Source organism: Vitis riparia, chromosome 4 (genome assembly GCF_004353265.1).
Source record: "Vitis riparia cultivar Riparia Gloire de Montpellier isolate 1030 chromosome 4, EGFV_Vit.rip_1.0, whole genome shotgun sequence".
In the NCBI taxonomy this organism is placed as follows: domain Eukaryota; kingdom Viridiplantae; phylum Streptophyta; class Magnoliopsida; order Vitales; family Vitaceae; genus Vitis; species Vitis riparia.
The window spans coordinates 21836687-21864599 of record NC_048434.1 but is presented as its reverse complement, the minus strand read 5'-3'; the positions used below and the strand labels follow the sequence as shown (position 1 = coordinate 21864599).

Below are 27913 nucleotides of genomic sequence, written 5' to 3'. Positions count from 1 at the left end.
TCATTTTATTATCCTGTCTAAAAATGGAATTAAATAATTAAACTCATTTAATGAAAGCTTAATTTATCTTAAGAAAAAAATTAATTACAAAAGATTATCACCACTTCATCATCAAACTTTATTTATTCGCAATAAATAAATTAAATAAAAAACAGTAAGGAAATCAGGGAGAAAGGAAAATAAAAAATAAATAAAATAAAATAAAAGTAATAAATCAAATATTTATTTTGCTTTGGCAGGAGGCGAAACCAAAAATCATGCAAGCCTGGATTGTTTGTCACGCGATTTTCTCTGGTGCACACAGTTTTGCTTTCTGAGCTTTCTCGCTATGTCATCTACAGATATGCATTCATCTCACTGAGTCATGATTTGTTGTCTGCTCTTCCATGGATTCTCATCAACCCCATTCCCTCTCTGCTCTACTTGTTTTCAAACACAGCCTCAATTTTGGTACCTAATCTTTGTGCTCTTCCGGAGTTCAGTGATTCTGTTTTTGTTTTGTCAATTATTTACTCCGAATTTTGAATTTTATTTTCTGGGTGTTTTTCCAGTAGTCGATTTCGTGGTGGGTGTTTCTGGGACTGAGTGATTTTTGAAACGTTTGGTTGGTTTTTTTGTGGGGGTGTGTTGTGCAGAGTCGGTGAGGAGCTTGCATGCGTACCGATTTGAGGACGGGAAGGAAGTTGAAGTTGAGAGGGAGTTCTTGTTTTCAGAGGATGGGTCGTATGTGGAAATGGCAGCAAGCCCATTTCTCAGATTGCAGAACTTCTGCATTTCAGAAGTGTGTGCAGGGCGTGTGATCGCGTCGTGGGTCTGCTTCTTTGCCTTCGGTCCTCATCATCCTCCTATTTTGGACCGCATTCCTCCGATTCTGATGATCTCTCGGTAACCCATTTCTCCCTTCTGATTTTCTCTCTCAATTTCTTTGATTTTGTTTTGGTAAAGTTGTGTCTCAATTGGACAAATGATTTTTTCTCTGTGATTTTCTTTTGTTTTTTTGGTTGATTATTTGATTGAACTGAATTGACAACTCTAAAGTATAGTTTTATGAATTTTCTTATCATATTTTTGTGATGATCCTCTCATGAATTTGCCAACCATAAAGATGTTACCTTTGAGTTCAACCAGAACTTGCCACTAAAGACACTACTATTGTTGGTGGACTATTGGAAGTATTGGTCCCTGGATACAAAGCCCTACACAACACAACTCTATCTCTAAGACTAAACAAGTAAATTAGTAATATTATACTTAAAATTTTTTTATCCCTCACATTCATTCCAAAGATATTGTGTTATTTTTCCAATTGAAACAGTTAGGCTATGTTTGGTTCCCGGAAAGTATTAAAGGAAGAAAAAAAATGTTAAGGAAAATGGTTTCTCATGTTTGGTTTCGTTATGAAAAATACGAAAGAAAATCAAATATAATTAAAATTAGTTAGAAATTTATATATTTTAAAATTATTTAATCTTTAAATAATAGAGGAAAATAAGTGAAACCATTTTGAAGGAGTATATGAAAATAATTTATTGATTTTAAATCTTTTTTATTTTCCTTTCACTTTTCCTCTTTATTTTCTTTCCCTCAAATTTTCCAAGAACCAAGCATAGCTAATGCAATTATTATATATCATCAACATAAAGTGTAGTTACAATGCATGAATTTCCACTTTCTTTGGTAAGCAAACAATCATCTAATTTATCATTCTTGAAGCGAAATTTTTTAATTTCTTCCTTAAACTTTCCATTCCATTGTCTAGAGGCTTGTTTAAGACCATATAATGATTTATTGAGCTTACAAACTTTATTCTCTAAACCTTTTGTCTCAGAGTAGACATGCGACTTCCTAGTAAATGGGTTCAAACTAATTGTTGGATGATCCGTGGCAGCCTTATATATATAGATTGCCTTGAAATGATACACCAAACATTTCAAGTTTATATGCATACAAATGAAACCATGATAATGTCGCCTCTTCTTTTGTGTGCTCCTGAGGTTCTTTTGTTCCCTCTTCATGGAAACTAATATATGTCTTCGTCCTTTCTTACTGTCATTTTGACTTCATATTTCAATTTCCCACACTGTAAATTCCAGCTCTATTGTTCTAGGCTTCTACTGTAGATGTGCAATGCTGAGTGGATTGTTTTACCTGTGCAGCAATTTGGCTCTACAGAAATCTGATCCTAGAAGACCAAGCCACTGCACTGGATCAGGGCTAGGCATTATCATCACCTAATGGCAATATGAAGATATCTTTGGCTGTGATGAATCAACAAGAAATTAGTTTGAACCCAATGCCTCAGATTAGGAAACTTGAGTACTTGAAACAATTTCTTTTATAGGTGGTGGCTCCTTAGTATTTTTGTCCTGCCCAAAACACATGTTTGGATGTGATCAACAGGAAAATAAGTAATTATATATTCAAGAGATTTTGTGTTGTATTTTTAGGTTTTATCTCAATTAAGTTGCCCATTGTTAACTTAACCTTCCTTATGGTATTTTTTTATCTTTCAGTAATCCCAAACTGGCATCCATCCCGGCATTGGCCAATGATCTTCAAATCATTTTTGAGTTGGGATGCAGACTGGAGAACAAAGAGCCATCTCATGTTCTATCTGAAGAAATTCATGAACCGAACAAAGATGATCAATCAAAAAGAACACTGTTCATGTTTGACCTTAATTGTCCTCCTTGTCTGGTTGCTACACCAGAGACATCTGAGAATCAAGAAAACGATAAAGAGGCACCAGGTTTATTTTCCTAGCTTCCTATTTTCTATTAATCAGACCATCTCCAACATGAGAAACTGTTGGATCTATGGAGCAGAAACTTTCGTTTTGTGTAACATTATGATGATATAGAGCTGAAGTGTCTAAGTTTTAATTATTTCACCCTCAGCTGCTGCGCACATTTGAAGGCAGGAAAAAAATACAGACGTGGATTTTCTTTTCATTATAAGACGAGACAGCAAGTTCTGGAATGTTCCAATGCCTAGGAATTCTGAGTAGTTCTGATATTTCTTCTTACAATGCCTGGAGATTATTTTTCTGATTGATTCCTGGGATAGATTTGTAGGATTTCTTTTTCAATTATATAGTTCCACCATCATTGTTAAATGTGATGAGATTGTAAATTGGGTGGAAAATTGCAGGTATCATAATGAAGAAAAAGAGGGCAGCAAGTGAAGATGTAGCTAAAATTGCTTTAGAGGATCTTGTCAAGTACTTTGATGTTCCAATGGTGGAAGCATCAAGGAATTTGAAAATTGGACTAACAGTGCTCAAGAGGAAGTGCAGAGAATTTGGCATTCCTCGTTGGCCACATAGAAAAATTAAATCCCTCGACGGTCTCATTCGTGATCTCCAGGTTCTTTCTCTTCTATTTACTACACTAAATTAAATAGGATGTCATGATTATCTTGGCAACTTGGCTTGGATTTTTTCTGGTATACAGTTCTTTTCATTAAAAGAGAAGAAAAATAAATTATAATTTACCTTTCACTGGTTACATTTTATCATTATCGATTCTGTTTGTTTTCGAAATAATAGATGGATAATTTAAAGTCATAATATCCCCATTTCGGAAGGAAACACCATGATCATGATGGACAAGGACACAATTTGTGAGACCAATTAAGTCAAGTCACCATCATCCCAGCAAGGGGTGGTACCCAGTGGTCCATTGTTGGATGATCATTTGACACAATGCATACATATTATAAATGCAAGCATCTATACATGTCTATATAGATATATCTGCAGTTACTAATGGGTAAGAATTTATAGGAAGAGGCAGAACGACAACAGCTGGAGAACAAGGCTGCAGCCATGGCCGTGCTAAAGAGGCAAAGGATGTTGGAGACTGAAAAGGAATGTATAGAGCAGAGACCCTTCATGGAGATAGAGGATGAGACCAAGAGATTCAGGCAAGATGTCTTTAAGAGAAGGCACAGAGCCAGAGCCCTTAAGAACCGGGGTTGATCAATCTCCCTGATGTAGTCCTCAAGTCAGTACTCCATCTGAGACCTGTAAAACACACCAGAGTTCTCACTTTTATTAGTTTTGCTTCTAATGGTGACTCTTGACTTTTTGAATGTTGTTTATGATTTGGGACAGTGCTGTTTTACTGTCCTTACTTGATATCCATCTGGGTTTTAGAGCTTAAATGTTTTCTTAATAATCTCCTGTATGATGTGTCTCAGAAGGAGCTAGGACCCTATCTATATGGTTTGAGATGGAGTCTCAAGCACTATGACCCTAACCTCTGTACCATGTTTTTTACTTTTGTTTTGTAGATTGTTTCATGTTTAAGCAAGCAATAATCTGTTCATGGTTACTATCCTTTTACCTTTTCACTTTTTCCAAGACACTTCAGGAATAAGGATCCAGCTGTGGCTGACAATTGAACCTTGTGATACAATGAAGAATACATAAAGTAAGGTGCCAATGCTTTGATTAAATGATCTGTTCCCATGCCATGATTTCCTAAAGTTGGTACTTCTGCCTGCTGCTTCATACTCAAAAACCCCCTAACACCCCAAATCATGGCTTTATCAGTCGAAGTTGAAGGTTCTTGGCCTGTTGGCAAACCAGAAATTCAACAACCCAAAACCTACTTGTGCATTCTAGGATAATCCGAGGGTCAAAAAAGTTACCAAACTTTTTGTCTTGTATATGCAAATTCAACGAAAAAGTCAGAAACTTTTAGGGTCATGTACGTTTGAACTTTGAAACTTGCTCTCATCCCCTATTCACACAAGTGCATGTTATAATTGATTTGCTTGACGAGACACATAAACACTGTTGCTTTATCAAACACCTAGATCACGCCGAATCTCTTCGATAAGCTTTGATTAGCTCCTAATATATTACCTCAAATAATTGCACAATTGGGGGATGGAAGTTCCATAATCCCTACAAGCCAAACAAAGATTTTGGGGATTTCCTCTCCTTGGTTATTGAATTTTATTTTTTTGCCTTTGGCACATTGGATGAAGTCAAAAAGTGATGAACACTTTAATCAATTACATCTCGGAGGACTGTGCTTTTGTGTTGCTGTATTTGACGCTTCTGTTAGACATTAGACCACTTGGTTTGACAAAAAGAATGCTTACCTAACGAAATTAACAACGTCAACTTGTGGTCAAGCAAATTGAGTAATCTTGAGGTGTTGAGTGGTGGATGAGCCTCTGATGCCTCTTCTTCAACTCTTTGCGATCCATTGAACATGGGTTTGGCTACAACTTTCGCAATCAATCAGCTATACGCTGTCATCTCATTGTGGAGAACACACTCTTAATTATTTTGTCAAATATTAAATCTGCAGGGTGATTCGTGGCTCTTGTTTGGTTGAAACTGCAATGCTAGGCTGTCCCCCTCCCATGCCAAGTTGCCAAAAGAGTCAAGGTCGGCGGTGTGAATGCGCCAGTGCTTGACTCTACAAGATAAGCCTCGTTAATTATGACTAAATTTATGACCAATAAAGTGATGGGTTAACCCAATCCAAGGAAGCAATATGTAGTGTTGTGCTTTCTTGATAACCCATTTCCAAAGACAAAATGGACCAAAATTGGATGGTGGTCCGCCAAATCGACCTGCGATTTGCTGGACCTGGCAGTTCTAACGATCGAGCCTGAGCCCAACCCCTAGGCACTGCGGATCCCCAATTTCTCATGTTATCACTGTCAAACAGGTATATTGGTCCCACCACATCTTATAATAGGTTATAAATCTTTTTTTTTTCTCCCAAATGGAGTGGACTTTGGATTATTAGTATGCATCGTAAATCTATTTGTTACTTACTTTTTAGGCTTGACTTTCAAGTGGGTTAGCCATATTTGCCTTGAAGCTGCCAAAACAGTCCACGAAAGCCTCCGCGTCCAAGTAAAGTTGGGTTTGATGGCAGGAAATGGCACATGTTCATTCCCATCCACCTAGTTGACCATAACCACGTTAAATATACCTTTATCAGTATTTTTATTTAAAATATTTTTAATATTCTCTATAAAGCACTATAAGTGACTTTTTATTTTTTTTTAAAATGTCTTTCTAAATTTTATCTAACGTTATATTTCTCTTGTTTCTAGAATACTTTTTAATCTAGAAATGATTTTTAAAAATACTATAAACCATTAGTTTTAAATTTCACAAATTAGTAGCTCTAAAGATGAATTTCAAATATAAAATTTATTTTTTGAAGAATATAATTTATTCATTCTTTTTTAGAGAATGGTTAAACACAACTATCTAAAAAAATAAAATAAAATAAATTTATAAGAATGCTAGTTGATAAAATTTGAAATTAATGACAATTAGATGCATTTACACTGAATTTTAAAAAGGGTCTAAGTAAAATTAACCTTTAATATGTATAAAATTATTTCTTGACAAAAAATAAATTGAAAATTGTTTAACATAATTTAAATGAAAGTAAATTTCATTTTCATTCACATTAGTTTAAGTTTCGGTATAAATACATTAAATTGTCATTTATTTCAAATTTCATAAGTTAACACCTTTATATTTCATATTTTTTTTAAAGAATAAAAATAATTTTTAAGATGATTGTTATACGCACTTTTTTTTTTTTAAAAAATAAAATTTTATGAACCAAATAAATATGTAGGGGTTTTAACTAATGAAATATGAAACTACCTATAATTAGATTTAATTACACTAAATTTCAAGAGACTTTAAGTAAAATTAATCTTGAAATGTACACTAAATTATACCGAATTTTGATAACTTATTATTTAATTGTTATTTTAAGTATTAAAATTATTCAATAAAATTAACTTAAAAATGATTCTAAATCATCAAATTGATATATTTATCATCGTAAATTTTAATTAGGATAAGGGAGATGAAGTAATAATAATAGTCATAAAATAACAAAGAAAATTATAAAAATAACTATGACAAATAAAGGTAAAATGGTAAAATAAATATGTGAACTTAAAAAAAAAATAGTTATTTTTATTTATTACTTAAAAATTATTTTTGACTTTAAGTCATGTCATTAAATTATTTTATCAAATACACTTAATTTACTTAATAATTTATATTAAATTATTAACTCATTTTAAGTTATTAATTTTGTTTCCAAAAGCCCACTTAATCAACATAACTTAACCGTAAATGCTAGTTTTTTATTTTTATTTTTATTTTTTTACTATTATTTTTAAGATATTTACTAAACAATAATTCAACTGTAAATCCAGATTCTTTTATTATTATTATTTTCAAGACATACATCCACATGAATTACATCTTATTTAAAATTTCCAACGGGGCCTTGGACCACAAGCGCCCGCCAGTCGGCCAGGCCAGTCATTTTCCGTCCTTCTAGGTTCCTAATCTAACGGCATACATCTGTGTACGTATGTGTTCACTGTACACGTACTCATTGGGCCTAACTCCATAACTTAATTTAAATATTTATTAAATAAATCTTTGGTATTCAAATCCCATATAAAATAAGCAAAAGAATGCCAGGTCAGCATTCTTTAATATTATTGTCTTCTTGGCAAGAGAGATTGTACCTCAGCTTATTCCACCCATTTGACGTTTCAATCTCATCGTTCCCTAATAAAATTTGATATAAATATTTGAACTTTAAGGTTTTAAACATGATTGATGGGACTAAATATGTTAAAAATTACTTATTCTATTTTAAATATGGAAAGGAAGATAAAATAAAATTAATAATGTTTTTGGGATAGAAAATCATAATATTATTCCTCAAATTTCTTAGATCGTCAAATTGGGTTGAATGCATGCTATATGCAATAACACGTGATCTTCTTAAAATCTTAAGTAAATAACTAAAAATATGGTTTTGTGTAGTGACTATTTTCGAAAATAATTTAAAAAAATAGTTTTTAAAATTTGTTTTTTTTTTTATTTTGTAAAATAAAAGTATGTTTAGAAATAAAAAATGTTTTTAACTTATTTTTAATATTTTTAAATAAAATCATTTTTATATTTAATATTTTATTTTTAATTATTTTACATATTTATATAATTATTTCTTAAAACAGTTTTTTTAAAAAAAACAGAAAATAAATGGAAAATATTCTCTCTAAACATTATTTTTTCTATTCTTAAGAACAAAAAATAGAAAATAATTTTTTATTATCTAATGTGTTTTCTATGTTTTTTTTATTTTAGAGAATAGAAAATTGTTTTAAAAAATAATTCCCAAACAATTACTATATTTTTATAAGGTTTTCAAAAATAATTTTAAAAAATAGTTATATATTATATTTTAGAACAAAAGAAATTGTTTAGGAATTTGAAATATTGTGAAGTTATTTTTTTATTTTTAAATATTTTTTAAAAATAAATTTCATTTATAATGTTTTATATAGATCACTGTCTAATAATTATTTTTAAAATAATGTATAAAAAATAAAAATAATTAAAATATATTATAAAAATACATTATGCTGTTACAATAAGTTTTCAAAAAAAAAAAATTATAAAAAAATTATTGTGTTTTTGTGTTTAGAAAAGAGTACTCAAACATGCTTTAAGATAGGGGTGACAATTTGTGTTGGGGAGTCATATTCTGTTAAAACTTAGCTATTCTACTACATAGTTTAACCAAAAACCGATACAAATAATAATCATACTAAAAATATAAATTTAAATATTATCTAATTATTAAACAAATTACACATTAATAATCAAGTCCCCTTATTTAATAATCAAGTAGAGTTAGATATCTCATATATCTATATTATTAATATATCAACCAAATATATTTATAACTGGATTAACTTATTTATTTAAAAATAAATTTAAAATGACTTAGATATGAGTTAAATGGTTTAAAAATATAATTAGGTTAATAACAATATTATTAAATTGGTTAATTCAAATAGAATGTGTTATACAAATCGATACGGATTTGACTTAAAGTCATTTATATTTAATCAAAACTCATGAAAAACGTATTGGGTTCGTGTCATATTAACAAATCGTTTCAAACTTTGTCAGTACTTATTGTTCGACTTCAAATCCCCATAGTGGAAAATGCATTTAAAAACAAAAAACCGTACAAAATTCTTGAGAAAATGAGCAGATATGGTATAACATGATTGATAGTACTTTTTCTATTAATTCGGATTTGGTTCCATCCGACAAAAAAATCTTGATGTTGATAAAAAAAAAAAAAAACAAACATGATTAGAGTGCAAAACGTCCATAACAGGAGATGGTTGGTAGCTCCATTTTTTAAGGAAAGTGGTTACAGTAATCAACAAATATTGTGATGATTCAGAAAGTGTACAATGTTGCTGTCCGTGTCTGCCCATCCGGGGCAAGATAAATGGCCGCTGAATTCACATGAGAGCAGCGAGAGTTCCAGGATGGAGGAGGTTGAGACTTTGGGATGGTTCTGTTTGACACGGCCCTCTTTCGTTCTTCTATTCCCATTTGTTGCGGTGACTCATTCTCCATAACGAAACCGTTGACTACCCACAATAGGTTCCTCCGTCATGCAAATTTGTGAGTGAAACTGTGAAAGTTTAAAAAAAAAACCTATAAAATGGAAACAGAGTAGACGACAAAGCATGAAACAGCCAAGGGTATTCTGAGCAGCTGGACAGAAGTTTAAAGAGAAAAGGTCATACAAGTAAAAGATCCATTCTCCTTCCTTTTCCTCTTCTCTCTCAAAAGGAGGAGACGCCTGTGGTTCAGTACATGTTGGGTTTGTTGGCTTAACAGGCTCCAGGAGTAGTGGTACAGCATACAGGCTTACATGGGTAATTGCTGTGGATCTCCTTCAACTGAGCCTACCCCCAGCTTCCCCGGAACCTCCACCCAAGGTGACCGATATCCGCCTTTCTGAATTTTCTGGGATTTTTTTTTTCTGGTTCTTTCACTGATTTTTCACTCTTTCTTTTCAATTCTTCCTCCCCAGTTAACGAAGTCCCGTCTTCTAAATTTTCAGGTATGTAATTTCCATTATTTGACTCCAACTTTCTTTCTCCGTCTGTTGCATAATTGTTGTTTGAAATTTATTGATTGTTTCTTTGTTTTTTTCTTTTTTTTTTTCTGGGCAATCAGTCTCAGGGACATCAGATAATACAAGCAACGACGGAGGACTTTCGATAACGAGCAGCAGCGCCGGAAACAGTCGGCTATCGGCGGCACCGGCGAGTGAAAGCCATGACGAGGCATTTCCGGAAGGGCAAATCTTACCAACACCCAATTTGAAAATTTTCAGCTTTGCCGATTTGAAGACTGCCACTCGAAATTTCAAGTCTGATAATGTGCTTGGCATAGGAGGTTTCGGAACTGTTTTCAAGGGCTGGGTTGATGAGAAGACCTTAGCCCCATGTAAGGCAGGCACGGGCGGCATGATGGTGGCTATCAAGAAATTGAATCCAGAGAGTCTGCAAGGCTTCCAAGAATGGCAGGTACCCAATTCATCTCTAACAATGAGAAATTTTATTTGCTAAAATTGAATGTTACCTGATCTTTATTTTGAAATAAGAGCTAATTTATCTCAAGATGTGCAATTCTAAAACTGGAACAATTGTAAGGCTGTAGCAATTGGTAATGGGTTACAGTTTATTGTCGTCGGATTATATCAGAGGATGGGGACCAAACGTGGGTCCTTTTCAGTGGGAACAGTCATTCTCCCTGTGATTTGATTCACTTCTGGAATGACAGAGGGGACTGTGATCATAATCGTCATGCCCTTTTAAAATAGAAAAGGAAGATCAGATCACGGGTCTGGCAATAGTTAATTTCACCTATCAGTAGCAAGCCGGCAGAAATTTTTGATGCTTATAAACCTTCTAAGTGATGAGCAAAGCTCAATCCAACAGGTGGCAGCCTCTTACTTGTGTAAGCATGAGGTCCCTGAGTCACTGCTCACAATTTCAATTTGCTCTTATACAGGAGAGCTTTTGTATACATTACATTTGAGTTGTCCATGTAACTACTATTTGTTTGTCTACCTTGGATGTTTCCTTCTAGATCAACGATTTGCATGATTCTTTCTATTGATTTTGAATTTCACTGCAGCAAGGCCACACTACTGCATTCTAAAAGCAGTTGTTACTGAGTAATTTGTGTCATAATATTGGCCCTAGAGCCCTAGAGTGCCCTTAAAAGGGGTTATCACTTATCAGTTATTTAGGACCTCTTCTCATTGAGTTGTCCATTCCACAGCATTTGGATTTCTAGCTGAATTTTAATGTTTTTTTTTTCCATGGCATTCAAGATGAGTTATAAATTCGTTTTTTGCAACTTGGGGCCATTTGAGGATTTTAGTTCATTCTTCCCTCTGAATTTATTGCTAAGTTGCTGACTCCTCAAATGCGGAGATTGTTTTGCCAACATATATGGAATGATTGCAACCTAGGGGTTTACTTGTGATCCAGAGAACCCCAAAAGGCATATTGTGTTCAAATTCTATGTTAAAAGACATTGAATTTTTGATCCACTAGCCCAAGATTATGGCTCCCTTCTAAAGAACTGATCTAATAATGAACTGGGTTGTATTCATTGGTTATTTGGTTTACATATTTTTAGTAAAATCCTTTGTATTGATGCAAATGGTTTATTGACATATTCATTTTGTGATGCAGTCCGAGGTGAATTTCCTAGGAAGGCTTTCTCATCCTAACCTGGTTAAGCTGTTGGGATACTGTTGGGATGATAAAGAGCTGCTTCTTGTGTATGAATTTATGCAGAAGGGAAGCTTGGAGAACCATCTTTTCAGAAGTAAGAAACGTTGAGCCAGAAAGACAGTTTCTTGTATGGGGACAAACAATACTGATTATTTGATTCTCTTTTTTCTCTGTAGGAAATCCTATTGGACCACTTTCTTGGCAACTACGGCTCAAAATAGCCATTGGTGCTGCCAGGGGGCTGGCTTTTTTGCATACCTCAGATAAGCAAGTCATTTACAGAGATTTCAAGGCCTCTAATATACTGCTTGATGGGGTGAGAATTCTATTGATTTGATTCATACCTCATTTTCTAGGGCTCGGTTTAATGTCATGCTCCTTCAGGTTGTAGAGAAGATAAAATGAAACCCAGGTTGGATTATATAGGAGTGATTTGTATGGGTGGTTGTGCTTTTCATTTCTTCTATCTTTAGCAACCAAATGGAGTATTGTGAGCAGTTTGACTTACAACAAGACAAAAGAACAAGAACCAAAAACTGGAAAGCTTGAAATGCTTTCTTCCAAATAGAACAGAGGATTAATGAAATTCGGAAGCATATTGATATTGGTTAAAAGAGGGGCGGAAGGGAAATACCTTTGATATAGACCTTCATCATACATTATATAAGTACATTGATCACAAGGCATACCAACATTACAACCATAAAGGTCTGTGCATGACTCATCCCACAACATTAACCCCTTCCTTTTTTTGGTTTTTATAGGACTACAATGCAAAAATATCAGATTTTGGCTTGGCAAAATTGGGACCTTCTGGTGGAGAGTCTCATGTGACAACCCGGGTGATGGGCACATATGGTTATGCTGCTCCAGAATATATTGCAACAGGTGATGAGAAATTCTTTTCCAAACCAATATTACAACATATGCTTGGAAGCAACTCCAAGAAATGGTATCCAAATTCCAAGTTACTACTAGGGATCGAGAGAGTTTTTCCATAGAATGCCGACTTCTTATGGTTGTTGTCATGGAAGGTGGTTAAATAAATGAGCTGACTTGCAAATTCATGATTGTTCCACAGGTCATTTATATGTGAAGAGTGACGTGTATGGCTTCGGTGTTGTGCTACTTGAGATGCTGACAGGATTACGGGCGCTGGATACAAAACGGCCTAATGGACAGCAGAGTTTGGTTGATTGGACAAGGCCATCCCTGTCTTCAAAGAGAAAGCTGAAAAACATCATGGACGCAAGAGTGGAAAGCCAATATTCACCTAAGGCAGCATTTGAGGCCGCTCAGTTGACACTGAAATGCCTAGGATCAGATCCTAAAAGCCGCCCCTCCATGAAAGAAGTAGTAGAGGTGTTGGAAAAGATTGAGGCAATGAGTGGGAAACCAAAGGAATCCAGAACTAAACATTCTACAGCCCATCACCATGGCCACCAACCTCTTCCTCTTCCTTCTCCCCGCCATCAAAGGCATCATGGCACTGCAATGGGAGGGCAAAAATGAACACAAACTGGTAATTTTATTTATTTTTTTCAATTGTCAAAATATCACCATTTTTTTTGGGACAGAAAAAAACAATCCATTTGGTTTCTACAGCAAGTTTTGTTGTTGGACCCAATATCATTTGTACTCATATGAGGAAGCTGCGGTGTAAAAGGTGGGAACTATAAATGATTTTTCTGATCTTGATCTGAGAAGAGCGAGACCATTGTAAACAGCCATTTTGTTTAGTCATCCGATGTGTTGCAATGATCAGTATTATTTCTTTAACAAATGCTTCGTTTAGTGCATGATCGACTCACTAACTCGACTCGAGCATTAGGATAAGAAAAGGTATGTGCTGTATTGGTCGAGGGAGGAGGTGTTACACACTCTTTTATTTTATCTTTATTTTTATTTTTATTTTTTCCTTAGCGTAACTTAAAATAACCCGACACAACTAAACCTAAATATTGACTTGACCAACTTGGTAATGATATGCATACATATTTTCTAACCCAATTTCAACTCAAGCTTGAGAAAAGACGTTTGGGTTGAATTTGGGTGAGCTAGTGCACAAATGTGATTTATTCTCAAATTGACCATCAATTCGATCTACCTTATCTCAATCACATCCCAAGCATGGGGAAGAGAGGAGAGATGAAAAATAGACAAATGTGCTTTCCACTCTTGATCCTCATAGAGCCCATTCAGCTCAATAATAAACGAGTCAAACTATGGTACTAAAAGACAAATTTTCATTGCCATACGTGCACATATTATTTCCACATATCATCTTGCATATCTTATGGTCCCAAACAAGTCTTGGGTACCTGCCCACATGGTATTGTAGATTGTTTTTATTGAATTTTTTTTTCTCCAAAGGATCTTTCTAGAGGAAAACAAGACTTTTAAAATTTTGATATGAAATCTATTGCCGAAAGTTGTAGACTTATTTACTCCAATTTTAAAGAAAAAAAAAGGGAATTATTAAGCCCCCAATCTCTTTTATTTCTAATACATTCACGATAAAACATATAAACAATATTAAAAAAAAAAAAAAAGTGAGTTTGTATACACTAATATAAAAATAATTACAAAATATAAACATTTTAAAAATAATTCAAAATTCATACACTCATTTGTTAAAGATAATACCGTAACCAATTAGTACTTATATCATTAAAAGATAGTACCTAAATGGTTAAATGTAGTATCTTTGATTAAAAAATGCATAAAAATGTTCATTATTTTTGGATAACTATTTGAAATGAGCGTATGAAAATGTATTTTTTTCCTCTTTTTTGTGGTTTTTTCGTATGAGTATATGGAAATAGACTTTTCCAGAAAAAAAAAAAAAAAAACAGCTTGTAGAGGGCTAAAATCTTTGCATACGAATCGAATTTACTGTTGTGAGGTCTAATAAAAGTTGTAAACTCTCAAATTAGGATACTCAAACTATATCTGATATTCATACACTTTATTTCATCCGAATTATTATTATTTTTTTATCTCATTTCCTTTTTCTGTAATTTAGTATATCTTATTCCAAGTTGACCAACAAATTCCTGACTGCATAAATGACTGTTTTGAGGCACAAAGCATTTGGATTGAATTAAAAGTAATGTTGAGGTTGTTTTGTGAGTGAGATTTCTTCAACTATGGTTTATACAAGAGGTGAATTTTCTAATAAATGAAATTGTGAGTTAGTCAGCCAGCATATCTTCTAGTGCTTGAAGGCCCATTTGTTTGCTTGTATATTGGGATCTTTCATGTGCCTACGATGGCAATAATCATACTTATTAGATTGTACAGAACAGGCTAATGAAATCTTTCTGCTTACCATCAGACTGTTTTCATTGTATCACTAAAGAGTTGGGCTATTTTCATGTTTTCATCACCTATGTGAGCTTAAGTTGTTTTCTTGTCAAACAGGTGATTTTGACACTCGTGGTTTAATCTTGTTGCAACATTTCAAAATGGATAAAGGAGGTGGTAGTGAAAGCAGGGTCTTTGGGTGTTTGGGCAGCTTCTGGCGAAAATGGATCTTTCGTATTCTGGTAATAGAAGGTATGCTAAGAAGTGGAAACTTGAAGAAGGGGCTGGCTACAAGGCTGGGTTTTTGGCTCTCTTGTCCATGATTAAGTACTGTTATGAATTGGGGGTGAAGTACATAGCTATATACGCCTTCAGCATTGATAATTTCAGAAGACGCCCACAGGAGGTTCAGTATGTGATGGATCTCATGCACGAGAAGATCCAGGGATTGCTCAAGGAACAAAGCATTGTGAATCAGCATGGTGTCGAAGTTTTTTTTTTGTTGGGAATCTGGAGCTCGTGAATGAGCCTGTCAGGATTGCAGCTGAAAAAGTGATGGCAGCAACTGCCAAAAACACTGATGCCATGCTTTTAGTCTGTGTGGTCTATACTTCATCTGATGAGATTGTGCACTCCGTTCAAGAATCCTGCAAAGATAAATGGGGTGAAACACAAGTGCTGAATCCAAGTAAGGGTTGCAATGGTGTGACTAAGGGATTCAGAGTGGAGTGCAATGATGTGATTGAAGGATTTGGAGGGGGTTGCAATGGTGCCATTGAAGAAGTTGGAGGAGATGATGAAATTCAAGATTATTCTATTATAAAGCTAGTAGATCTTGAGAAGCACATGTACATGGGATTCGCACCTGACCCTGACATCCTGATACGAACTTCCGGTGAAACCCGCCTGAGCAATTTCCTTCTTTGGCAAGCTACTAACTGTTTATTGTACTGTCCAACTGCTTTGTGGCCGGAGGTTGGTTTGAGGCACTTGATGTGGGCAGTTCTGAACTTCCAGAGAAACCACTCTTATTTGGAGAAGAAAAAGAAACAGTCTTAGCTTTCTTGCTGTCTCAGAATACACTCCTCTTTTTTTCCCTGAATTTTCACAAGGTTTGAACATTGGATGGCCCCTATTGTTTGCACCGTATCCTGTTAGGTTGCACATTTTCCTTTTGGTCTGATACGAAGGATAGCATGGCTTCAATGAAGAGTCCTAATTAATTACTGAAGTACCAAAAATTTGGAGGGTTTATGGCTGCCTTGGTATTTGCAGTGGAAATTTTTTTTTGTAAAACACCCTTATCTTCTCTAATACAGTATGCAAATTTAATGCTTGTGGCCTCCGCACCTGTTTGCTTAACGTAACTACCATGTTATATTACCATTCACTACTGCTTTAGTGCTACAATTAACATTCCCCTCTCCCAAGTTCATCGTCTGGAGCCAGGAGGGTGAAGGGCAGAAATCGAATTTAAAAAAGAATGAAGATAAATTTCAGACCATTTTTCTAGGCTTTCACCTTTTAGACATTTTACCATGCTTGAATTAGATAATACTAACCTTCCCTGTTGGAATTTAGCTTAAGTGGTGTTAAACTTTAGAATTGTTATTATTAACAACCTTCAGTGTTATCAAAGGATTACATATTAATGCCACAGTCCATTGCAAAGGTGATTGTAAAAGAAGAGTTAGTTTTGTTTTAGTGTGGCCATTAGTCACCGCCTCAAGAAGCAGAGGAAACACTTTTCCAGACCAGAAGATAGAAATTCTATTGATAATTGACGGAATACAAACCATTCTCGATTTCCCAATAAATCCAACCCTATAACACCCTAAAATTATGCAAACAATTTCCTAAAATTTAGGCAAGGAAATGCCCAAATTGCAGCAAGGAAAATCTAAAAATTAAAGAAGATATTCTTATTCCTAATTTAGGTACTGATCATTACTATCCCTCCTTCTCAAGGCTAGAACTAGGTATTACAGTTTCATGGGTTAAATGGTTAACCCATCCCACCCTGCTCCTATTAAGACAGGTATGAAACTATATTAATCAGGGATGAGACAGGTATGAAGCTCTTATTTAAAACCCAAATCGAGTTTAGCATGGGTATATGTTTTGCACCAACCCTGTCCCCCCTCTGCCCTATTAAGACGGGTATGGAACTATATTAATCAAAGGATAGACATGGAGCTCTTATTTAAAACCTAAATCAGATTTAGCAAGGGTATAAGTTTTGTACCAATTTGTCTTGTTGAACTAACCCTTCTCATAAATAGTTATCTCAACCCACATTTTAGGGCTTCTCTTGGATGTCTCCTCTTCTCCCCATTTCTTTTACTCTAAAACCACATCCTCCCCCAAAATTAGATCACCATTTCCTCAATATCTTTCTTCTTCAATTTTCTAATTTGCAAATCCCAAAGGGCTTTTTGAGATTGTTTAGGCAATGAGGCATTACGGTTTCGACCATGACAATACCTATGTCCAAGATTGAGATCTTTCGGTGTTGACCCAAATCATGTCTTCTAACAACATCAAGGGCTTGGTATTGACCTTGTTCTCCAATTGCTTTCATTGGTGTTACCTTTGTCATCAAGAAAGAGTTTTGAAGAAAGCAAACTCTTTTTAAGGCTGGTATTTTCATTTTTTTTTTCAAAGTTGTGCAGTGGATTTTGGGGTCTTTGATACTTATTGCAATGATTTTGTAAAACTAAGAATGGAATTTTAGAATTGTTTAGGTTGTTGTGTTTTCTAGTTGTTAGCCATGGGATTTACAAATTTGTTTTGCTTGGTGAATGATTTTTTTGTTAGAACCCTAACCTGACAAAAATACTCCTTCAGGGTAAGATGGGGTGAAATGAGATTGTTATTATTTTTTTTGTAAATGGGGATGGAAGCACATCAACCCACCTTATCTCGAGTTTGGGATAGGGATAGAAAAAAAATTATATAATTGGGACAAGAATAAGATAAAGGGTGTCTTGTCCTAAACTTGCCTCGTTGTCATCCCTAGATAGAACAATGTAGATAACTGTGGTTTTTTTTTGTCCAAAATAATAAGCTTAATTACATAACAACTTTGACTAAGAAAAATTATAGAAAAAATCACTATGATTTTTATAGTACTCCAAGTATCATCATTAAAGACTTGTCAATACTAGATCAAAATAATTGTTTTTACCTAACTTCAATGGTGCAAATATCAAGTGAATTGATTTTATTTACTTAAGAATAATTAAAATAAATCTAAGTAACGAAATGAGCAAATATTTTTACTTTAATGAATTCATTATAGGGCTTAATAATCTAACTTTGGGGAATAAATATTTAAGTGAATAGGATTTTTTTAATTCGTGTGATATTAGGAGTCTTTGTATTTTTAATAAATCAAGATTAACCTAAGTTCTATAAATAAATCTTACATTTGAATCCTAATTGTTACCCTTTAACCAAGGTTCCTAATTACTATATGATGAATGAAAGTTAATTCAGGTTCAAGACTTGGCTTTTTTGATCCATACTCCTTTTATGGATTTGCCTTAAGGTAGATATTGACAAAGATAATTGCGATAAGTAGAACTCTTTTATAGTGGTTCGAAAACCTACCTATCTTCTCCCTTCTCAAGCTCATAACTGAATGGGTTTTTACTATCTTAAGACTTTTCAACTCAAAGTCTTCAAATTTTTTACACTTGGATTTTTAGCTTCTAATGGACCTTCACAATCTTTTCAAGTAATCATCCTACTTGAAGTCTTTTCTCTCACAATAAGTGACTATGGTTTTTTGTTGTTCTGAATACAAAATATTTTTATATAACAACTCTACCTAAGAAAAATAGAGAAAGGGTTACTACAACTTTTGTAGCACTCCAAGTATCATTCTCAAGGATTTACTGATGAAAGTTATCAAACTAAGTCTACATGGTTGTTTTTACCTAATTTTTTGAATTGAAAATGTATAAAATTGATTTGAGTACAATTAAATTTACTAAAATAAACCTAATTAAATTATAAAATAATTATTGGTTTTTAATTCAAATGACTCAAAATTGGGGATTCTATAATCCAACTTTGGGTATAGGGTCTTAAGTAAAATAAGGGTATCAATTTTAGTTAGCTTAAGGTATTCAAAATGCGAGGTCAAACAAGATCAACTTGAGTTTCCAAAACTCAGGATTGCATTTGTATCCTAACTTTTAATATTTTATTTCATTACTCAATACTATATAATTGAATGGATATGGGGCTTAGGTTTAGGATTTAGACATTTACCACTTTGTGTAGAATTGTTTTAGGGTGGATAACAATCACAAAACCTCAAATAATTAGGGATTAAGAATTACTAAGAATCCTAGTATAAAAAATAGGCTATTATATCATTCCATAATTCAAACTAACATTAAAGAATATCTTTTTATTTATTTATTTATTATGTCTCAACCTTTCACTCATTCCAATTTTGGTTTGTTTTTAGTCATTGTTTTCCATTGGCTCTAACATTTTCATGCTACATTCCCTAAGATGGATTTTTAACCTTTCATGGTGGTAATTTTATTAACACAATCCATAAAAGAAGAATAAAGAACTATTATTGAATAAAAAAAATTAGAAACAATCAAATAATTAATAAAATGGAGAAAACAAACCAATAATCTTCAATATCATCTTCTCCCTTAAGAAAATTCAAGAACTTCAAAAAAAAAAAAAAAAAAAAAACAAAACAAAAAAACAAAAAAAACTAATACCCTATTTATAAGTCAAAAGTTAAGTTGATAATAAGATCTCAGTAAAATCTTCTTTTCAAATCAAGGACTCTCAATCAAAATTGTAAGATTTGAATCACGAGAGTTTCTAATGAAAAGCCATTAATTTCGCATGAGGATGCTCCATTTCGCAGGACCATGTGAAATAGAAATGAATTGGTAGCATTCTAACATCATTATTGTAGATTTTGTATGGTGGTGTGAAATGGATCATGTTCATGCAAAATTGATTCTCATAAGTTTTTGAGCTACTTCAAAATTTACGATCCAATTCGCATAATTTCATGCAAAAATTCACATGATCATAAGAAATTGATACTTCTTTGTTGTTGTTGCTTTTTTTTTTTTTTTTTTTGCATAGTTCATTTCAATTACCCATATTTTCCTCATTTCAGCTTCAATTTGCACACTATTTGAAACATTAGACTCCTAACTTCCCAATCTTCAAAACTATATATAGCAAGCCTAAAAACATCCTAAGAAGTGCTTTAGATTTTACTTCAAATTGAAAGTATATGTTGTTGTTAGATTTTGAGTTCTAATTCAAATGTTTGAACTTCAACCTTCTTTATCACGTTTGCTTGCTCTTCAACTCTTTCCATAACATTCGTTCCTCATTTTTCATGCCATGACTCAATCTTCTTGCTCTTGCTTATGTCTTCTTATGTTCTATAAGCCTTGAGTATCTCATTTATGTATTTTTTATCCTTTCCTTTATTTTGCCCTTAGCATTCTTTTCATCTCTTAAACTTGAAATTAAGCTCAAAATAGAAGTTAAATCTATAACTAGGGTATTAACTTTAATTTAAGTCAAGTTGGGCAATCCAAACCTTTTTATAATGTTTAAATCATAGTATTTATGTGTCATTGGAGCACATATTTTGACTGTAATCAATGAGTAAATAAGAAAAAAATTTAATGCTTACATCCTAGAGAGAATTTTAGCTTATAAAACAAATAAAAGATAGGATGGATTTGAAGGTGCATTAAAAAGAATTGCAAATGAGAAATCAATGCACTTTAAAAAAAAGTTGGATAAAAGTTATTTTTATTGTAAATAAAATTAAATTGAAACTCTTCTTTTTAAATAAAGTTTTATCCAATCATTTCTTTTAATAAAAACAAGTAAAAAAAATCACTTTTTAAAAAAATAAAAAAATAAAATTGAATGCAAATAAATATAATTCAAATCATTTGTTGTAAATGAATTAAAACTTTTTTTTTGCAAATAAAATTCACATCATTCATTTGAAATCGTTTGTGTGAATGAACTCTTTTGAATTTTTTTGAAAATGTGTTGTTATATTTAGAATAATCAAATATTTTCTTTAAACAGTTTTATAAATCAATTTGTACATTTCTACCATTGTTACATATACTTGTAGTCTAGTTTTCACTCTATCTTCGTGTATATGTCATTGTATTGAATTTTTCCAGATATCTACAATCAATTAGTTAATTGTCATAATTTCCTCTACTTGTTTAGTAGAAATATTTTTACGGTTAAGGGTGTTTCCCTTGTTATACCTTCTCAATAAGTGACCCGACCTTAAATTTTGACTTGTTTTTAGTAGACATATTTTCTTTAAAAAAAAAATAATCACAATAGAGTTTTATTTCTTATTTTATTTTCTCTTTAAAAATAAGTGGAGACTCCAATTTTGAAAATAAAAAATGGGTCTCATCATTAAGTGGAAATAAAAAAAAAAGTGGATCCACACTCTTTCAAAGACCATTTTAGTATAAATAAGATTTTATAATGTAAACATAAAATCGTCACGGATTTTATTTCATTTCAACTTTTAATTTTTATTCGAAGGGAAAACATTAAGAAGCATTGTATTAATTTTGAATCTATTAAATTATTTTTCAAATAAACTTTAAAATAAAATTTTTTATTTTATTTTTAATTTTTAAAATAATTTATTAGATAAAATTAAAATTAAAAAACATGTTTACTTCTATCTTGAAACTTAATCATTTTATTCATAATTTGAAATCATGTTCTTAATAAGAAGAGCAAAAAAGATATAGAAAAATAAATCAATTTTATCTTTAAAATTAATTTAATATCATCCTATATATATATATATTTTAAATAAAACATGAAAAGTTAGAATGGAAATTCAAAGGGTCTTGGTAATATGTTGCATGTTCTTTATTTGGGAAGTATGTCACAATTTTTTTTCTCAAAAAATTAATATAATCTCAAATTACAGGTTAACTAGAAATTAAGTAATAAAAAATTAAATTTTATTATAATAATAGATATTATTTTCATAATAATTTGAATAAGCTTAGAAAAGAAATTATATTTCAATTAATTGTAAATTTATTTTAAAAATCAATTAAATTTTAATCTAAGGGCAATTTTTTTTCTTTTATTTTTAAGTTTATCTTAAAAAAATAATGATAATTATTTTTATGTTTATTGACTTCTTTTTTTAAAAAAAAAAAAATTAAAATTAATGCTTGATTTCTATTTATGAAGAATAAAAGCATATATATTTTTTAAAATAATGATAATTATTCAATTTTTTTAATTATATTAAAGGATAATGTTGAAGTGTTGGAGAGTGTTAAACCCAATAGTCTCTTAAAAGATATTAATGCCAAAAATGTTTTTCTAAAATATAGACTTTCATACTTTTTTTGCTGTGTAAACTAGAATGGTATTGGAAATATTTTTCATTTTTACACCTGTATTTTAATGATGATTTGCTCATAATAGGAATTTTTTTTTTTTAAATATCTGTAAAAAAAAAATATCATCAATCAAACGATATAGTATTTATAATAATTTTTTATCTTATTATATATATGCATGATTCTATTTATTTGTATCGTAAATTTTTCTTATTCATATTTCAACGAGTCAAATATCTTGATCGGCAATGGTAATATTTTCCATTAACAAATTACTTTGTCTTTTTAATTGTTGTACAATTATTAAAAAGGGAAAAAAGAAAAAATCCCTTATGTATGGTCTTGGCCCTTGCGAAGGAGGGTGAGGAAGGTAGGAGACGTGCCATGGTTTTGAACGAAACCTTGTCCAGCCTTGATCCCGCACATCAACACTATTCCTCTCTCATTTCAAAATGTATCACAACCAGACACCTCAAGCTGGGCAAGCTCCTTCACTCACACTTCATCAAGACTGCCCTCATCTTCACCACCTTCCTCGCCAACCGTCTCATTGACTTCTACTCCAAATGTGACTCCATTCAAAGTGCCCACAAAGTTTTTCATGACCTTCCCGTCAAGAACACTCACTCATGGAACATAGTCATCTCTGCATACTCTAGATCTGGCCTGTTCAACGAAGCTCACAACTTGCTCGATCAAATGCCCAAACCAAACCTTGTGAGCTATAATTCTTTGATTTCTGGATTAGGCCATCATGGTTTTCGCAAAGAATCATTAAATGTATTCAAAACGATGCTAAAACAGTGTACCAATGTGCTTTTTGACGAGTTTACACTGGTTAGTTTAGTGGGTAGTTGTGCTTCCTTGGGTGCGCCAGAACTTTTACGCCAAGTCCATGGAGCAGCCATCATAATTGGTTTGAACTCTAATATTATAATTGGCAATGCTCTGGTTGATGCATATGGGAAATGTGGTGAACCTGATATATCTTTTTCTATTTTTAGTAGAATGCCTGAAAGGGATGTTGTGTCGTGGACTTCAATGGTTGCTGCATATGCTCAGGCATCGAGATTGGAAGATGCTCATTGGCTATTTAGTCAAATGCAAGACAAGAATACAGTCTCTTGGACTGCTTTGATTGCAGGGTTCGCACAAAATGGGCGTGGAGATGAAGCTTTGCATCTTTTTGAGCAAATGAGGGAAGAGGGGATCCCACCTAGTGCTTTCACGTTTGCCAGTGTTCTCAGTGCTTGTGCAGATCTAGCCCTTATTGCAAGAGGGAAAGAGATTCATGGGCATATCATTAGAAGCACATGTATAGATTACTTTTGTAATATATTTATACTCAATGCTCTAATTGACATGTACTGCAAATGCGGTCAAATGAGATCTGCTACAACGTTGTTTAAAGGGATGCATGAAAAGGATATTGTCTCTTGGAACTCATTAATAACTGGGTTTGCTCAGAATGGGCATGGGGAGGAATCACTAGCTGTTTTTGAGAGGATGATAGAAGCAGACATAAGACCTAACCATGTCACATTTCTTGGTTTGCTATCTGCTTGTTGTCACACTGGTCTAGTATCTGAAGGACTTCGGATTCTTGAGTCAATGGAGAAGGATTATGGTGTGTGTCCAAGATCAGATCACTATGCAATCATGATCGATCTGCTGGGGCGGAATAATAGACTTGAGGAAGCTATGGGTTTAATCAAGAGAGCTCCTAAAGGATCAGATCATGTTGGGATGTGGGGTGCACTTTTAGGTGCTTGTCGAATCCATGGGAATATGGATCTGGCTAGGAGGGCTGCTGAAGTCCTGTTCCAATTGGAACCTGGAAATGCTGCAAGATATGTTATGCTACACAATATCTATGCAGCAGCTAGTAGGTGGGATGAAGCTCGTCAGGTGAGGAGACTCATGATGGAGAGGGGTTTGAGGAAAGAAGCAGCTTGCAGTTGGATTGAAGTGAGGAATACAAGACATCAGTTTGTTGCCAAAGAAAGGTTCCATTGTCAGATTAAAGAGGTATACGAAGTGATTCACAACCTGGTAGATCAAATGTATGATTCTGGATATCTACCCTGCCACAGCTCTTTTCTTCCTGAAGAAGATGGAGTATTTTGATTTTGGTATCAGGTATTGTAGTTGTTTATGCAAGGATAAAAAGCTTTCTGATCATGCTCGATGGTGTTGGTCACAGAAAGATTGAGCAAAAATCTTCTCAAGAGAGATGGTTAGAAGGTAAGATATATGAGTTCTTTTGCCGTGTGTCATACTGTGTTTTAGGTTTAGAAAGTGGATTTTTTGGGGGGTTATTTGATTAATAAAATAACACCCCTAGTTGCAAAAGTAACCCACCCCACCCCGTCCAAAGGCAAATAAAATCATCCCCACAAGACGAAAATACCCTTTTTCTTTTTGTGTCCCCAACACAACTTTTCCTCTATTTTGCATATCATTTTTTTGTTTTTTATTCAGCAATCTTTTTACTTGTTCTCTTCATTCCCTCGTAGAAAAAAGGAAAAAAAAAAAAAAACTAAGTTTCAACTATTCTTCCCACTACTCTTCATTGTTGGCCATGAAAAGATATTAAGAGACATGAACAACCAATTTTATTTTATTTTTTGTATCATCATCTTATTTTTTCCTTTTTCCTCCATAATAAGAAAATCTAAAACCTCACTTCACCATTTACTTTCTTAATTCATTTATTTAAAACTTGCTAGCGGAAAAGGAAAGTCTAGCAAGGAATATTGTATATTATTTCTTTTTCCTATGAGTGTAGGTCTCATTGATCGGATCTCCGCCTTGTGGCATTATTGGGCTCGCTTGCAAACAACACTTCTTCTCTTGCCTCCCTTGGATCCTTTTCGAAAAGGTTTGCCCAACTGACTGAATAATTACACCTTTATTGACCAGATCTCATGAGTGCGACTAAATGACACTTCTTATTGTATATAAATTTTAAAATAAATAAAGAAGTTGATTTTAATATTGTATGGTCAAGTTTAATATAGTTGTATATTGTTGCTTTGATGGGATCCTTGACTTATGGGAACTTAACTATGGTTGAATTTCATCTACAAAAAACTTAGCTAGGGCTAAGTCTTAATAAGAATTTTTAAATATACTTAACTATGGTTGAGTTGCATTTACAAAAAATTTAACTAAAGTTAAGTTCTCAATCACGATTTTCACCTGAATTTAATTACAGTTGAATTGCATTTACAAAAAACTCAACTACAATTAAGTTCTCAATTATAATTTTTTACCTTAACTTAACTATGGTTGAGTGGCATTTATCAAGAACTTACTATAGTTAAGTTCTCAATCATAATTTTCACCTAAACTTAACATCTTACATTAACTAAGAACTTAACTCTAGTTAAGTTCTCACTCAAAATGTTCATGTAACCTTTAACTTATGATTGATTTTCATTTAGAAAGAGCTTAAACCTTTGTCGGTTTAAGTTTCATTTGCAAAGAGCTGTTAGGTAAGTCCTCTAAAATTAAAATGTTTACCTATATGATTAAATTGTCACTTAAAAATATCTACTTGTACTTCATTATGATAACTTTACATGTATAGTTAAAATCCACATATTAAACTACATTAAAAAAATCGTAACTTTGAACACCAAATAAAATTCACATAAACTAGCAGTCATCCCCCAACAACATATAAGCCCACTACATAGGCAAATTCTTGAAGGGGAACAATTCTATTGTCATTTTCTTTCTAAAGCAATCCATACAAGCATTGATTAGTGAACTGAATTGATGATCATGCATCAAGTATTCTATATATTTTATTAAAAACATTCCACAATCATTATTGCATGAAACACCAGTAATCAAAATCAAGATCGTTATAAAAAAAATTATTGTATGACACATAAAGGTAAAATGATAAGATAAATGTTTAAGTATTTATTTACTTACTCATATTCTTATTGGAGAATATCATGCAATTGTTCAATGTCCACTATTGGTCACCTTTAGAATCACTATTTTGCCCATAATACATCACAACATGCAATACATGTGCATAACAATTTAGCTAAAGACGGTGCCCTCAATTGATTATCTCTATCAATGTTTATCAATTAGTCATATACATATATTCTCTTTTGAGCAAGGTGAAGTACTCCCATTCCCAACGCATACCTGAACATTGATAGAGAAATAAATTATGTCCACCTCAAACCATTAGCATGGTCAACAAAAACATCATTTGCTTGCATACGAAATTAACTTCATTTCTTATAATGTTTCTCTCACATTGCTTTAACATTTTGCTAGGGACTCTCGTGTCGTTAATAGAAGCTAAGTGGTTTATTACTTTCGTAGATGACCATATTGGAGTTTATTGCATTTATTTGTTAAAAGAAAAAGAAAAAATAAAAAAGATTTTTAAAATTTTTCATACTATGATGATAACACAAATTCAAACTCAAATTCGAGTGCTTTGGACTAATAATGAGAGAGAATATTTTAACCCTAACCTTAGAGATTATGTACTTGAAAATACGATCATACAACAACTAGTTGTTTTAACACCCCACAATAAAATGGGATTGTAGAGAGAAAAAACCATAACTCAAAGGAGGTTGTTAAAGCCATTGAGTTCATGTTAGAGGTACTAAGATTTTTCTTGGAGAAGCTATTCTCTCTTCCTTTTATTTAATTAACAAAATATTAACTAAAATTTTAGGTTTTGAAACTCCTTTCAATCTTTTTTTAAGGTTTATCCTCATACAAAAATATTTTCCTCAATTCTACCAAGTGAGAGGTGGCATATGGCTTGAATACAGATGTATTCTATTTATGATCACAATATTTTTCACTATATTTTGCCTATCATCACATGCGCGTAGGAAAATATTATGATTTTCAAGGATATTATTTGAGATATGATGTGTCCTTTTAAGACACAATTGAACCAAAGCATGGTAAATCATTTATTGACCAGTGTGACATATGCATAATGGATGTATTTCAAAACTAATTTTATATTATTATATAATTAATCATTTTTTACTACCAATAGGAAAAAAGGAAAATGTAAGAAAGTGGTCTAATAATACTAATTAATTAATTAATTATATTTTATCTTTATTTTAGACATCCAATATAATAGTAGTCGTGGTGATATACAATCCCTATAAATATCACATGTTGAGAGCCTGTGGTCGGTGGAATTATCCATTTTATCAACTGTTACCTTTAGAACGGTCCTAATTAACCTTCTTCATAGTGTGAGTTCATGTGCCTACAAATGAATAGTGAGAGAGAGAGAGTTGAAGACCATTCCACTAGCGTGTCTTTACAAAGTTGAGTTAGTCCAAGAGTACTTTTCAAAGATTGATATGAAAAGGATCGCCTACAAGAATTTGATCAATAGAAGGACAGTGAAAATAAAAGTTATTTAGTAATATGATAGAATAAATATTGTGTTTTTTCTCATATGTTTATCCACCGGTCAACATGGGTAAAGTATCCGATGCCTACCCTTTGTTTCATATGGAAAGAGCCTTCCTTGACTC

At 32.7% G+C, this 27913-nt stretch overlaps 3 protein-coding genes and 1 pseudogene across 8 annotated transcripts; all 4 read left to right on the top strand.

The window, feature by feature from the left end:
* Window positions 1-270: 270 nt before the first annotated feature.
* Window positions 271-4337, top strand: LOC117912334 (protein RKD5). Of its 2 annotated transcripts, none has more exons than XM_034826887.1 (5): window positions 271-450; window positions 636-885; window positions 2514-2749; window positions 3151-3365; window positions 3785-4337. In XM_034826887.1, the coding sequence occupies exons 1-5, from the start codon at window positions 387-389 to the stop codon at window positions 3977-3979; spliced, it is 960 nt and encodes a 319-aa protein (XP_034682778.1). In that variant the 5' UTR covers window positions 271-386; the 3' UTR covers window positions 3980-4337. The 2 variants fall into 2 exon arrangements, with proteins under 2 accessions (XP_034682778.1, XP_034682779.1); XM_034826888.1 differs by having other exon boundaries at window positions 364-450; window positions 552-885.
* A 5056-nt stretch (window positions 4338-9393) lies between these two features.
* On the top strand, window positions 9394-13442 carry LOC117913700 (probable serine/threonine-protein kinase PIX13). Of its 2 annotated transcripts, XM_034828758.1 has the most exons (7): window positions 9395-9828; window positions 9924-9953; window positions 10070-10422; window positions 11602-11737; window positions 11820-11959; window positions 12408-12531; window positions 12725-13442. In XM_034828758.1, the coding sequence occupies exons 1-7, from the start codon at window positions 9762-9764 to the stop codon at window positions 13153-13155; spliced, it is 1281 nt and encodes a 426-aa protein (XP_034684649.1). In that variant the 5' UTR covers window positions 9395-9761; the 3' UTR covers window positions 13156-13442. The 2 variants fall into 2 exon arrangements, with proteins under 2 accessions (XP_034684650.1, XP_034684649.1); XM_034828759.1 differs by lacking the exon at window positions 9924-9953 and having other exon boundaries at window positions 9394-9828.
* A 17-nt stretch (window positions 13443-13459) lies between these two features.
* LOC117913701 lies at window positions 13460-16250 on the top strand (annotated as a pseudogene).
* Window positions 16251-22601: 6351 nt separating this feature from the next.
* Window positions 22602-25366, top strand: LOC117912461 (pentatricopeptide repeat-containing protein At2g13600-like). Of its 4 annotated transcripts, none has more exons than XM_034827043.1 (2): window positions 22602-22615; window positions 23372-25366. In XM_034827043.1, exon 2 carries the CDS (start codon window positions 23373-23375, stop codon window positions 24489-24491), a length of 1119 nt encoding a protein of 372 aa, XP_034682934.1. In that variant the 5' UTR covers window positions 22602-22615; window position 23372; the 3' UTR covers window positions 24492-25366. The 4 variants fall into 4 exon arrangements, with proteins under 4 accessions (XP_034682934.1, XP_034682930.1, XP_034682931.1 ...); XM_034827039.1 differs by lacking the exon at window positions 22602-22615 and having other exon boundaries at window positions 22698-24608; window positions 25153-25366; XM_034827040.1 differs by lacking the exon at window positions 22602-22615 and adding an exon at window positions 23191-23280 and having other exon boundaries at window positions 23369-25366.
* The last annotated feature ends 2547 nt before the right edge of the window (window positions 25367-27913 follow it).

Coding starts and splice junctions, on each gene's coding strand:
- LOC117912334 (XM_034826887.1), top strand. CDS start 387: ATGGATTCTCATCAACCCCATTCCCTCTCTGCTCTACTTGTTTTCAAA. Junction 451..635: donor CAAACACAGCCTCAATTTTG/GTACCTAATCTT, acceptor TGTGTTGTGCAG/AGTCGGTGAGGAGCTTGCAT. Junction 2,750..3,150: donor AAACGATAAAGAGGCACCAG/GTTTATTTTCCT, acceptor GGAAAATTGCAG/GTATCATAATGAAGAAAAAG.
- LOC117913700 (XM_034828758.1), top strand. CDS start 9,762: ATGGGTAATTGCTGTGGATCTCCTTCAACTGAGCCTACCCCCAGCTTC. Junction 9,829..9,923: donor CCCCGGAACCTCCACCCAAG/GTGACCGATATC, acceptor CTTCCTCCCCAG/TTAACGAAGTCCCGTCTTCT. Junction 11,960..12,407: donor CTAATATACTGCTTGATGGG/GTGAGAATTCTA, acceptor TGGTTTTTATAG/GACTACAATGCAAAAATATC.
- LOC117912461 (XM_034827039.1), top strand. CDS start 22,701: ATGGTCTTGGCCCTTGCGAAGGAGGGTGAGGAAGGTAGGAGACGTGCC.